Here is a 13411-nt window from a genome sequence, read left to right as displayed (position 1 = left end):
CATCAGTGTGGGTTGGTGTGCTTCTTTGGGGAGAGTGTTGGGGGTGGAAACAGAGATCTGAAAGTTTGCTGTGCTTCTCAGAAGACATCCAGCAGCGCTCTGTAGTTGGTCTCACTTCCTCTCTCCCTTGTCTCTAGGGATGACAAGTTATCAAAAAGCTCTGAAGAGCGATCCCCTTGAATGTTTTGTATTGTAACCTGACTGCCTAATAGCTGTCATCCTCTACGCTGCAAAGTCAGTACCTTCTATCTAAGCTATTCGCTAGTCCAAATGCTGCCTCTGGTACAGCTTTCCAAACCGTTTTCTAGCTGCCCATCTCCCTGCTGGCATCACGTAATTCCTGTCAATCGCTGGCCCCACTCAGTTGCACCATCCTTTCCTCTGCAAAAATCGCGGTGGCTTAGTGGCTCTGAGGGCCTGAACCAGGTACTGAGCTGAAGCTGAACAGGCTGGGAACTGTCACTAGGTGGCATCAGGAGAAGACAAAAAAAAAGGCTCCTTCTGAGGGAGGCTTTTTGGCTTGATAAGAGAAAACTAGAAGGAGCAGACTTTTGCAAAGGGGTTGAGCTTTACGATAATTGTGGACCCTACAAACAGCACAGATGGTGCAGCCACTGCCTGCCTACAGCAAGGGACTTCTGCGGCGTCAGTACCAACCCTCCTACTTCCTTCCCTTTTTGATGAGACTTACCACTTCTTTCTCAGTGCCCTCTTCTACTACCAGTATCAGTACACCTTCTTTGTGGTTGTAAGGGTTTGCAAAGCATTGCTAAGTTGCAGAGCTGAGTCTGGATCTCTTCCGTATTCTTGTGTTGAGATTACTACACCCATTTTGTCTGTTAATTGTATGGGTAACTGTCTCCTTTCTCCCACAGCTACTGATTCGTTAGGGCTATTGAGGCATTTTCATTGTTCAGTTCTTGTATTTTTATTATAAAGATCAGACCAGTAACAGAGGCTGGTTCTAGCTACTCCTGTTTAAAATGCTGTGGGACCTGAATCCCATTCAGCCCTTCATCCTTCACAGAAAACTACCTCTGGCACTTTCTCTCCCCTGGAATAGGAATGAAGGCCGGGACTGCAGTCCAGGAAGGCCTTAGAGTAGCTGCCAACTAGTAACAAGTTCAAGCCTTCCACCCACCCTTGGTGAGTACAACAATGCCCAGGAGGGAAAGAGCTTCCTCAAACCTGTTATTACCCTCCACGCAGCTAATTATTCCTTTTGTTTCTCTGAGATCTCTCCAAATTTGTAAGTTCAGTGAGTGGCCAGTGATGAGTGCAGGAAGACAAGGCTGTTTGCCAACCAAGTCGCATATGCTCCGTCCATAGGGTCCTATATATAGTTTCCGAGTCATTTCAAATCACTGTTCTTTACAGGCAGTTTCAAATACCTCAGAGCCTTGCAATAGGTGAAGACAGAGATCGATTCCCAAATCAAGCACTCATTAACAGTGCAGCAAGGGTTTGTGCATCTCTAGCTGGTTCCATCTGAGCACTCTGAGCGCTTCATGACTGTTAGAAGTCACGCCTGTGCTGAGCGCTGCCACAAGGTGTGCATGGTATTTGACATGGCGGTCACCCGTCAGGCGATCGTGTCTACAGATTGATTATCCCTTCCACAAATGCATGTCCAAGCTGCAGCATGCTGTGGCCAAGGACGCTGGGGAATGAAAAGAGACTGGCAATTTGGGTAATGCCCAACAGGAGAAAACTAACAAGGCCTCGTATAGAACTGTGCTCTGAACACCGAAAGCAATCTTTACAGTGTCTCCACGTGGGCAACTAAAAGACTTGAGTAATTTTTTTGGAGTTTTAGCTGGCTTTTGCCCAAGGCTAGTCAAGCAAGGCTGTTCACGAGCAGAGATCCACAAAGATGTTGTTTGTCTAGACACGCTAGTCATGTTCCAGCATCTTATTAAGCTAGGAGCATATGAACAGGGATAGGCTTTGTCCCAAGAAACGTACAATGCAATATCAGAGCAGGTGGAGACAAGCGAGGGAACAGAGCCTGATGGGCTTTAGCACATCAATTGCTTAAGCCTCTTGGCGCCTTTTGAACTGTGTTAGACTCTCTGCTCTGTGCTTTACTCACTGAACTAACTCAATTTTTAGGAGTTTGGAAAAGAGCTTAAAAAAATTAAGAGAAATCTCTTGCCTGTATCTCTTGAGCCCCTTCAGCCAGTTAATTGGCATGAGTGTCGTATTCATCCAGAGCTAATGTTATCGAGGCCTGGCTGAATTATTGATGCAGCTTGGCTGGAGCAAGAGACTGCTGAAGTAAGAATGACAATTCATCTTTCATCAGAGAACAGCAGTAAGCAAACAGTCAAAAAAGTAATAAGTGCCACCAAGCTCAGGGAAAGGAAAGTTCCTTTGTTTAAATGGTGGAGGAAGAGAAGGAAAAAGTGTGGACAAAAGCGTGAAACAGTAGCTCAGGTCTAGCAGAAGAGTCAGACAAAATGTTTTTAAAAAGTAAGATGAGAAGTTTAACCATGTTAAATACTGAGAAGTCTAGGTGACACTCTTTCCTGGTCATGTGTAGGATGGAGTTAAGTGCTTTTAAAATACGCAAAAGGTGGGGAATTAGAGCCAGGGAATCTCAATTATAGCACAGTGATGTGTGAAGCAGATAAAGGCGGGGAGGATTATTACGAATGTTAGGGATCTCAGTGGCAGGCCTTTCAAGGAGGCCAGCTCGGTGGCTAATGGGGTTTGACGTGCAGTGGTGAGGACGAGGGCTGGGACCCCGCAGGAGGTGGCTGCCTTCTCCTGGGTACTGATTGTCTGCTGCAGCAGCCCACGGCCATGCAGCTTGGGGAAGGAGTTTGCTTAACAAAGCTAATTCTGTGAGCCAGGGAGAAGGGCAAGATGATGTATGCGATGACCCTGCATGTGTTTCGTCCCCCTTCAGCTGTAGGAGAGGAGTAACCAGAACCCTACGCTATATGGAGCACATGAATTAAAGCTCTCCCAGCTGAGCAGTCCCTTCTGCGGTGCTGGCAGCCTCACAGTCCCGTGTGTTAACGTCCCTGGTGAGCTCCTTCTGACTGAATTCCCACAAGGCACAGTGCGTACGCGATCCCTCAGGAAATCCAAATGGTAAAGAAACATTTCTATCCAAGTCTTGTCTGGCTAATCTTGCCACCACGGGAAGAGTCTGGAGTAACAGAGGTCAGTTCGTAAGGCAGTAGGCAGTAACCCCAGGTGTCCTCAGCCTGCATCACAGCCTGAAATGCCTCCTCCCTGGAGCAGAGCAAAACCTTTCCAGTAGAAAATAGAGGTATTTTGAAATAGAAGTGTTTCATAGCAAGGAGTTATTTTTGAGTAAGATTTTTGGTGGAATAACTGCAATGTTTAACTTTGCATGTGTTTTGAAATAACAAAAGGTTTTGAGCATACCCCTGAAGCCTTATGCTCACCATCCCTTCATCCTCCTGTGGTCCCTCTGGGGTCGACAGACAGAGAAGGCTGCACAACTCCCCAGTGAGCTGTAACAGGCTTGTAGTTGTGCGTGCTCTGACAGCAGCATCCCTGCGGTGCTCCCCTCCTCCTCCCTGCACCTGCTCCGCAGCTCTTATCGGAGAGGAGCGGCAGCAGAGGCTCCAGCCCACGCTCACGCAGTCTCTTCCTTGGGTTTGTTAGATTAGTGCTGATGAAAAGCCGCGGCTGGAACGGCCACCTGCATGCTTCTCGGAGGCCCCTGGGGAGTGCAGCGCAAAGGAATATTGCAAGCTTGGCCTGATAAATGAGCTGTGATTTCAGGCCCATGAACAAATTGGTTTCCCCTTCCAGGAAGGCTCACAACTGTCAGCTGACTATTGCTTTTTTTATTGCATTGGCCTTTGCAACTAGGGACTCTTGAGGGCAGAGAGAAAGGGTTCCAATGACAGGGAAGCAGAAGCATTTGAACCCTTCATCTGCAGTGGAGTGCCTCACCTTTGGGAACCGGACTTTGTTCTGGAAGCCTGATGCAATTCTGCTATGTGCTTTAAGACATTGTGATCTGAATCCAGCCCAGGCAACAAATGGGCAGAAGACGGCAAATATCCAGGCCATTGAGGAAAGCAATTGAGAAATTAGCTCATTCCTTAATGTGGCATTTGGTGCCAGACACAGCCTTAGCTTTTGTATTCCAGCAATGCCCAGTCTTTGCTGCTGTACAGATGCACTGAGAGGTCAGGGACAGCTTTCTTGAAATATAGAACCTCTCCCATTACATGTTGCTTGTGCACCCTTAATCACAAAAGGATGGAGGTTGTCTTATGTGACTGTGGGAGCATCTTCTGCTGTACTTCTGAACCCACTCTGCGTCTCTGCTGAAGCCACACCAAGTGTGAGCCAAAATCCTTGGATAGCCAGGCCTTTTCAAGTTACTGTGTGCTGACCTTCCTTCTGGAGCATTTCCACCCTTACCAGATTCCCATGGATGTGTTCATGGGTATGCTGATGTCAGATAGATTACGCTCCCTGTAAAGTGGTAGAAACCCACTCAGATCACATTGAACTCTGGACAGAAGAGAGCTTCAAGGAAGAAGACTTCTAAAGGGGTGAGTCAGATAACAGAGAGAGAAAGTGGTAAGAGAAAATCAAGGAAAGAATTGTCAGAAATGTTTATTCCTCCAAGGGAAGACCTTTAACCTTTCCTGTACAGAGCGATAAGCATTTAAGGGTTGGCAAAAAAAATAATTGCAGCCTTCCTAAAGGTCAGACAGATGATGTGCCAGGGAACAGGGAACAGTAAGAATGAAGAACAATCCTGGTGCTGTATGCTGAACTCTTTCCAGTTACTAAAAAGAGCAAATTTTATCACCAGAGGGTTATTTTACTTCCTTTGGAAAGGGGGATGCTGCTACAGCCTATGATGGGGAGACGGTCAGCAGTGGTGGCAGCAGAATCAGCATGGTCCCTGCAAGGGGGCCAGAGCTTGAGAAGGACAGACTAATAATGTAGGGGAAGTAGGAGAGGGAATGTGAGGAAAGAGCACTAGGGAAAAGGGAAGAATCTGGAAAAGAGGCATCTGATATTGAGGGATGCTGTAGCAGACCCTGGAGGGAACTTGTTTGGATTTAGAGATCCAGTCCTACTCTGGGCACTGGAGTCTAAGTGCTCTGATGTGTCCCTATTCCCTTCCTACCCAGCCTTGCCCAGGCTAGGAGTACAGGTTTTGGCTGTGCTGTCCTCGTCAGCAGGGCCACAGGTTTGGTGCTGGCATATCTGGGCAGAAAGTCCCCAAAGCCAACCCCCTCAAGAGCTAACAACTGTTTTGTTATTGCCCTTTAATTCCAGGACAGATTCACAGCAGCCTGGTCACTGTTTACATCCCTGTGGGCCTCCCCAGAAGCTGATCTCTGGCTCAGTGCATCATCCCTGTTTTCGTAGAAGAGCATTGTCGCACTTGTGACCCCATTCGCTCAATGAAGCATTATAGAAAACAGCCCATTCAGAAGGCAAAGCTGCAAACAAAACCATATTTATTAGAACAAGCAGTTTGGTTAGACCAGATGGCCCCCAGCATGGAGACCTGGCTGCGCTGCTTCTGCTGTCTGTCTCGCTTTTGGGCTAGTGGGCCCACGAGGTTTAGTCCTGCCTCATAACCACCAGTATGGGATTCACCTTCTGCCTGCCTGTCAGCCCAGGCACGTCTCCTGCTCACAGGTACCTGCCCTTCGTTCCTCTTGAGCAGCCAAGTGTGCTTTCTCCATTTGCTATTCTCCCACTTTTACCTCTCCTGGAGCAAATCGGCTGCGGGTCATTTGGCAAGTCCCTGTGATTTGTCTGCTTGCTGGAGCCTGGTACTTCACTGCCCTCTGTCTCCAGCCCCAGGCTGGCTGGGAAGTGTTTGACAGAATCCATTACGAAGGGCTAACACAGCAATTCTGATAAACTAGCAAGATCAGTTTAAAAGGAAATAGATAATGTTTCATCTGAAACTGGTGCGTGGAAGCCAGGTCTCACAAGGCGGGGGTGAGAAACAATGAGGTTACAAAGTTTTCTGAGGAAAATTGATAGATTTTCTCCACAAGTCCATATGACTCAAAAAAGGTTTTTTCTTTGTATCTTTCAGTGAGGGAATCCAGCATTTCTTTTCAAATACGCATGGAAGCAATGGCATCTTTTCCCTCAAGAGCATCCGGGGTGGTATAAAACTGGCATTAGGAGCTGTGTTATTTGCAGGCAAAGCTTCATCACGCTGTTTTCAGGAACTGTGATGCTGGTAAGCAGTGGAAGTGGGCAACAGGTTTTTCTACCTTCTGTTCTTAGTTCTGCCACAGCATACCCTTGGCCAAGTCACCTCCCTGTGGGGTTTTTTAATGTGCTAAATTAGGATAACAATTTACCTTTTGACTGTCATTTGTTGGTAGGGTCAGAAAGAGGATTGCCCTGAGGTGAGTGCTTCTGGAGAAAGAGCTAGTGGTCAGATGGGATTTTAGCTCTGTCTCTGCATCTCTCGGGCATGTGGCAGTGGATGCCATCCCAGCATGATGGGGACAATGCAAAGCAGATAGCAGTGCTTAATAGCACCTTCTGCAGGCCCACAGTCCAGTCTCACTGGTGGGATGGCCTTTTGGGCAAAGGCAGAAGCATTGTTAACAACTGCTAACCAGAGATCAGAAAGGGTAGGAACTTACTCCAAGCAGGCAGCAGTCAGTGCCAGCATGCCATGAGCCTTGTTCTGAAGCCTCTGTGCAGAGCAGCTCCAGCTCTGACCACCCTTTCACTACTTTGTTTTCCCTTTAATACATTTAAACCCAACATCTCCGAGTCCGGATTCACTGTGTTGACATACTGAAAAAATATTAGGAACAAAAACCAGTAAAACAAGACTCCCCCCCAACTGGCTTCCAGGTAGCCTTATGTACATTTGCAAGACAGATTATATTACTGCATAGATGCAGCCTGTGTCCCCATGTTACCATACAAGGAAAGCTGGACATACCGGTATTCCACAGTGAGATGCGTGACTGGATGCAGAGATCCAGATCCAAATACCCCTAGAGTCTGGAGCTGTTTGGACACACAGGCTGAGGGTCCAAGCCCATATCTAAGAAGTGGTGGCCAGGCGTTTTACCTCTTCTCTCTGAATCATCCATCATTGGCCAGAGGTTTGTGCAAGCTGGTGGCCTGTTCTATCCAACATTATGTTCCCAAGCAGAATTCAGCTAACTAGGAGAGGCACAGACAGTGCCTACAATTTCTCAGAGTGAAGAAACAGCACGTTACTGGAGAGTCCCAAACCTTTGCTTCCTCAGTCTTTGCAGGTCTGGCACACGGAAAGCACAGAGGCACTGAAGTATCCCACTCAAGCAGCCAAGTGTTAACAACCTCTCCAAAGTCTAATTTGCCTTTGATATAGACTTAATTGTTTGCGTCACCCACTGGGCTAGGGGGAGGGCTATAAAAGGGGCTGCAGCCATTGTCTGAGGCAGAAGAGAGCCCAGAAACAGCTCCCTCTCCCAGTCTTCCTCATTCAGCACAGTAGTCACAGCCTGTACATCATGCAGCTGGTGGCCAGCCTGGTGTCCGTTCTGCTGCTGGTGTGGAGCGTGAGAGCCACTGCACTGCCTGGAGAAGAGAGACTCGCAATACAGAACACTAGGGTGAGTATAATGCACCCTGTGCAGGAGCTGGGTGAGGTGGGAGCACGAAGAAGCAGGCTGGAGCCAGGGGAGGGATAATAAGGGCAATTAGGCTGTACCTGATGCAAACAACTCTTCTGCCCCTCTATATTCCAAGGCACTACAGCATCATGCACTGCTGAAGCACAGGCTATTGCTACAGCTTACTAGCCAGTTTATTTAGGAAAGGTACCAGGGCAGATCCCAGAGATCTGGGAAGCAAAGCAAAGTCTGACCAAAGCAAAAACTGGCAAAAAGAACAGAGCGGAGAGGAGCGGCAAAAGGAGAAAATAATATTGCTGAAAGAGTGCAGTGTGAGAGAATAAAGCAGAGTACTAGGGGGGGAGAGAAAAGATACGTGATTGGTAAAATGATCAAGGGAGATGATATTTTAAATAGGACTCATGGGAAGGACAAATGTTTAAAAGATGGGTTCAGTAGGAAAGTAACAGAGGAATAATAAATGAAGTAATTATATCAGAATAAAATTGCTTTTTACAGAGTAGTATTCACAAGGGGAGTTATACTGACATAGTTCTGCTAGAATAATTACACTCTGAACCAGCAGAGCTCTATGCAGTGGCAGAACTTATTATAGCAATATAATTATCCTACCAACTGGCAAAACTCTAATATTATAATGGCTATAGCACTATAATAACTTTGTTTTGCTGGACTATTTCCCTAAGAGGCCAAAAGGGTAGGAAGTAATAGCATAACATAATCACAATCAAGCGTTCTGTTCTGCTTGTCCTTGCCCCGCAGTTGTCTCACCTGCATGTTCCTTGCCATCCCGGAGATTCCTCTGGGCTGTGGTTAGTCACCCCGCTCTCTGCCAGTCCAGTTCACAGCTGCATCTATAAGACTGAGGTTATTTCGGTCCTGCAGAGGAGCTAACCCAAGAAGTGAAGGATCCCGATGGTGGTTTCAAAGGCACTAACTTCTCCTTTGTGTGTATCCACATCATTTTTTCTGTCCTAGCGTTGGCTCCAGCTCATCCATCAGTGTCTTGCTGCTTCAGGAGTGGGCTCACATCCCATTAACAACAGAACTGGCTGTGAAAAAGAAACATATACAGTGTGAGGTGCTAGGGCTAGCGTTCTGTTAGAGACCAGGGCTTCTGCAGCTGGCTGGGATTAACCCTTCTGGGGATAACTGTAAACTTTCAGCTGTACGTTCTTACAATAACAAATCCAGTACTTAAGAAGTAATCTCTTTCTGGTGCAAATCCTAGCTGCTGGGGAAAAAAAGAAACAAGTTGTAGGGAATAAATCAGTAAATAAGACTTTGGTAAAAATGAATTAAAGTGTAATGACTTTTAGTCTTCCACACACTGTTGCTTACAACATAATGATATAATAGATATATTGATTCTCTACAGAGCATTCTACAAACTGAAAAATTGTTAGATACTGATGAACCAATCCCTACAGTCACCACTTGCTGTAACTCAGGCAAATGTTTTAAGTATGAGGAATATTGGGATTTTACATATAAAACACCATAAAATGCATAACAATGCAAAAGAAAGATCTGCGCCTTCTGACGCACTGGTGGATGTAGTACAGGGAATTGAGCAGCTACCCAAAGGTGTGCCACGACCCATCCGTGCTAAGATCTCTGGCTGCTGCCAAATTGTCTTGATCTCTCGCGGCTCGGGAACAGCTATAAGCAGAAAGGATGTTGGCAGTGGATTAGTACAGGGGAAGAGCTGCCTAGTTTCACTAACAGCCACAGCCGATCATGCGTAAGGAATATCCCCTAACAGCACGCTGAGCTTTGCCTTCCCCACCCAAGTCTGAAGCTGATGCCTCTGCTTGGAGCCGGTTATTTAAAAACAGTACTTAGAGCTGGGAAAGAAGCTTACAAGGAAGACATGACCCAGGAGACACATTTAGCTGGGTTCCCCAGTCCCAGTCCATCTCCCAAAGGCTCAAGACATTTCTTGCAGCCTGGAGTAGGAATCAGGATGGGGACAAGCTGGCTTTTATCTTTTTTTTCTGCTACAAACATAGCATGTCATTTTTTGGGCCTCGGTTTCTCCTGTGTGGAAGCAGGTTAGTTAACAGAGCTAAGGAAGTGATTAAAAAATATCCATAAACATTCTATAACTTAAAATAATTGCTGATGCCTGTCTTTATCCATCTTTTGAGTTGCTCACTAAGTGGTCCTTAGCAAATGCTGGTACTGACAGCAGTCCTAGCAGTAAACATGGCATTCGTGAGAAGTGACGTGGAAATGTGCTTCCAGTATTCCCATCTGCATGGGAAACAGGATCTATTCCTGTCAAACCATCTATCCCAGCTTGTCCAGTACCAGCTGTCTCCACTAATGAGTCACAGAGACCAAGAATACACGGGCAAGAGGCAATTCCTCAGATTTGCCAGATGTAAAGTCAAGAGAAACAAGATAACTCACAGCTTGTTACTGACAGAAATCCCTCAAGCCCCGAACCACAGGCTGTGCTCTTTTGCTATGGCAAAGGGATGGAGCTCTGCAGCTCCTCCTTCATCCTGCCTTCCCCCAAGCTCAGGCTATTGAAATACAGGTTCTTGCTCTTGAAATACAAGCTGCCTGTCCCCACCGATTAAATATTTTGCTCCAGATTCTTGGGGCATCTCACTCCCCACAAGCCCAGCCCTCTTCCTTGTTACGTTTCATTCACAGCATTTTATGGTGGGCTGCAGCCCCCAGTGCACTTAATTTAATATTGCTCAGGACTCTGTGCCTCTTCCCTGACCTTCCACATCGGATGCTGGGCAGTCAGAGCAGCGAAGGCAGTGTGGGCTTACTAGGAGACAAAGCAGTTTGGCATTCAATGGAATTTAATTAGTGCGGGCTGCAAGGGACTTTACAGCCAATTCGTGCCTATTTGTTAGCAGCCCTTTTCCAGTTATAACACGGCAGGTGCGCCTCTCCCTGTCTGGCCAGCTGAGCTGGATGGGGGACAGGAGAAGGAGGAGTGACCTCTGCAGGCACCGATTCCTCAGCTCTGCCGATGGGAAAAGCATCACCTCCAAGGACAGGGCACTAGGGGAGGCAGGGAACAGAGAATGGACCCCACAAGGGATGTTTCGCCTCTACGGCTGTGGGTTACAGGGCCTTCATTCGTCACTTTTCCCGGCTCTCTGCCCGCAGGAACAGAGCACAGTTCGGAAAGACGCCATCCTGAAGATGCTGGCGGGCCTGCTGGACAGCGTGGACGTGGGGCACGAGGCGGCCTCCCCGGACCTGGAAGAGGAGGGCAAGCTGGAGGAGGAGCGGGCGGTGCTGGGGCGGCTCGCCCAGCTATCGCAGCGGGATCGCAAGGCCCCCTGCAAAAACTTCTTCTGGAAAACCTTCACCTCCTGTTAGTGCTGCCCGGCCTGGCCCCGCCGGGATGCCCGCCCACAATCACCCTCCCCTCCCTCCATTGCCCTGTCCCCCGAGCTCCCTTCCTTCTCTTCTCCACCCCTGAGAATAAAGCATGGCGCCCCGGGGACTCGTCTCTGCCTCTCTGCGCCCCGCCGGGCCGGGGTGGTGCGGGGCGGGCCCGGCCGCACCGGGAAAGATGGGCGGGCCTGGCCGGTGGGAGGCGGCGGCCATCTTGTGGGGTGGCCATGTGGGGGGTGGCCATTTTGGAAAGGGGCTTCGCAGTGGCGAGGGGCTGAGGGGGTGTGGTGGGGCCGTGGCAGGGGCTTCAGACTCTCTCCCTTGCCGGGAGGAACCCCTAGGTGGGAGCAGGCGTGCAGCCATCCTTAAAGCTGCTGCATCTGCCCCAGAGGCCTCTGAGGAACCAGGTGGGTTTGCATGTCCCCTCTGTGCCAGGGTGGGCGAGTGGGGTGAGGCCCAGGCACTGGGCAACAGGGGTTGTTCCCCGTGGGGAGGGCCCTCTGTGCTAACCCCCAGTCAGGATAAGGTGCTAAGCCATGATCTGGAGAGGATGGGTTGGTCCTGGGCATGTGGGCGAGCAGCCCCTTGTGCTTCTTTCCATGCTGGCTGTGACAGGGGTGGGCTGAGGGAAGCACCCAGGCAGTGCTCTGTATGTGGGGGGGTGCAGGGGCCGTGGGAGGAGGAGAGGGGCCCAGAGCCTGGCCTGCCTTTGGTTTGAGAGCAGGTATCTCCAGAGCGGTTCCTTGGGTGCCCTGGGGGTCCGTATGCATCCAAAATGCTGGGCTCTGCGTCCGAAACCAATTGAAACCATCTGTGATCCTGGGGCCAGCAGCTCAGACTCCGCTCTAATGGTTTCTTGGTGTCTTGTCATCTTGCTTAAAAAAAACCAAAAAACACAACACCTGATTTCTCTTACTTATTTTCTCAGGTGCTGCTTGGTGTCTGGAGAGTAGTAGGGCCTGTTGTTTTATTTCTTCTGGCTTGAGGAGGAGCTTTTTGAGCCTTTGTTTTAGAACTGACAGGTAGTGTAGAGATACGAAAGATAGATGAGTTCAGTACAGATATTTCTCTCTAAAGGAGACTGCTGAGGCCTTGGTCTCGCATGCTGGCAAAGGGTATGAAATTCACTTACTGTATTTACTTTAATTCTTAGCATTAACAAGTTGAGTTTCGGAGCTATGGTCATGCTGGGAATGACCACACAAAATAGCAGACCAGCTGTATGTTACTGAGCCTGTCTCCAAGTCCTGACTGGCCACTGGTGAGAACTAGAAGGTAGTTATTTGTAGTGGCTTGCTTTTGAACCTTTACATTTTGTTTTTGGAGGCCAGTGACCATGAGGTCTCTCATCTCAACAGTAGCATTTTGGATTAATCAGCAGCCAGCCTGTTTTCTTACAGCTGAAGTAGCGCTTCCAACTCCCCCGCTCTCCCTCAATAATGAGTGATACAACCACTCCAGCACCTAGATGGGCTGGCTTGCTGCTGCCGCGTTGCTCTGTGTCAGGCTGCATTTTCACTGCATCATTTGCCATAGAAATTTCTGGCTGTGTGTCTCCGGCTTGCAGGAAGAGTTAGAGCCCTGTGGCTTGTTTTATTTTTCACTCCATAATGAAAAATAAGATCCTTGCTGGGGCAACTCAGCAACTCAGTATATGGGTAATGGGATATGGAGCTTTCCAACTGTGTTCCCTGGAGCACCCGGCCTAGGACACAGGAGACCTGATTTTATGCCTCACTTTGCTGCTGGCATTTGCATTTTATCATTACCTCCTTTTTAATATCTTGGTTTCCCTGCCTTTAAAATGGGGCGGTAGCTCTTGTCTCCTCTTACAATTTTGCTTCAGATACATAGGTGACAAGTGCTGGATAAGAGCTCATTATACCCGTTATTGTTACTAAGACCTGTGTAGCAGTATGAGACCAACCAGGATGCTAGTATCTTGGAATTGTTCTCAGTTGCCTTATTATCCACCATTAAATCTTGTCTGTCATAATAATGTTGAAGACAGCGTGTACTGAAAATGAGAAGCCCCACAGCACATAGACATGGAAATTGCCCCTAACAGAGACTGCCTGTTCAGCAAACTGTATGCTGTGTTATTTAGTGGTTCCTGAAGGAGAGAGTAGTCCTGCTTCTCTCAAGGTTGGAAGTAAATTTGGAAGTTGAACTCTTCTTTCGTCCCTACAGATGGTTCCTGCTGGTGGAGGCTGAGGCACACTGGCTGAGCACCAAGCAGGAAGCCTGCACCGCCAGTGCACGTGCTGTGGATAGGGGCCAGCACAGTTGAGGCAGCTTCTTTCATCAGTGCTGAAATGAGTGTTTGAATTGGATTGAATTTTTGCAGTTTCCTTGGTAAGTCAGTGCGCTGAGGCTGAAGCAATGTGAGATCCGGGCTAATGAAAGCATTTAATATTAGGGAG

The 13411-nt window shown here is 48.3% G+C and overlaps 1 protein-coding gene across 4 annotated transcripts; it reads left to right on the top strand.

The window, feature by feature from the left end:
• The first annotated feature begins 3774 nt into the window (after window positions 1-3774).
• On the top strand, window positions 3775-11081 carry CORT (cortistatin). 4 transcript variants are annotated; one of them, XM_074560411.1, is made up of 5 exons: window positions 3775-4547; window positions 5287-5655; window positions 6065-6214; window positions 7251-7598; window positions 10755-11081. In XM_074560411.1, exons 4-5 carry the CDS (start codon window positions 7497-7499, stop codon window positions 10968-10970), a joined length of 318 nt encoding a protein of 105 aa, XP_074416512.1. In that variant the 5' UTR covers window positions 3775-4547; window positions 5287-5655; window positions 6065-6214; window positions 7251-7496; the 3' UTR covers window positions 10971-11081. The 4 variants fall into 4 exon arrangements, with proteins under 4 accessions (XP_074416512.1, XP_074416515.1, XP_074416511.1 ...); XM_074560414.1 differs by having other exon boundaries at window positions 7503-7598; window positions 10755-11075; XM_074560410.1 differs by having other exon boundaries at window positions 7473-7598; window positions 10755-11075.
• The last annotated feature ends 2330 nt before the right edge of the window (window positions 11082-13411 follow it).

The sequence above is a fragment of the Larus michahellis genome, chromosome 16 (assembly GCF_964199755.1).
Source record: "Larus michahellis chromosome 16, bLarMic1.1, whole genome shotgun sequence".
In the NCBI taxonomy this organism is placed as follows: domain Eukaryota; kingdom Metazoa; phylum Chordata; class Aves; order Charadriiformes; family Laridae; genus Larus; species Larus michahellis.
The sequence above is the reverse complement of the archived record's forward strand: the minus strand, read 5'-3'. Positions and strand labels throughout refer to the sequence as shown.

Coding starts and splice junctions, on each gene's coding strand:
- CORT (XM_074560410.1), top strand. Junction 7,599..10,754: donor TCGCAATACAGAACACTAGG/GTGAGTATAATG, acceptor CTCTGCCCGCAG/GAACAGAGCACAGTTCGGAA.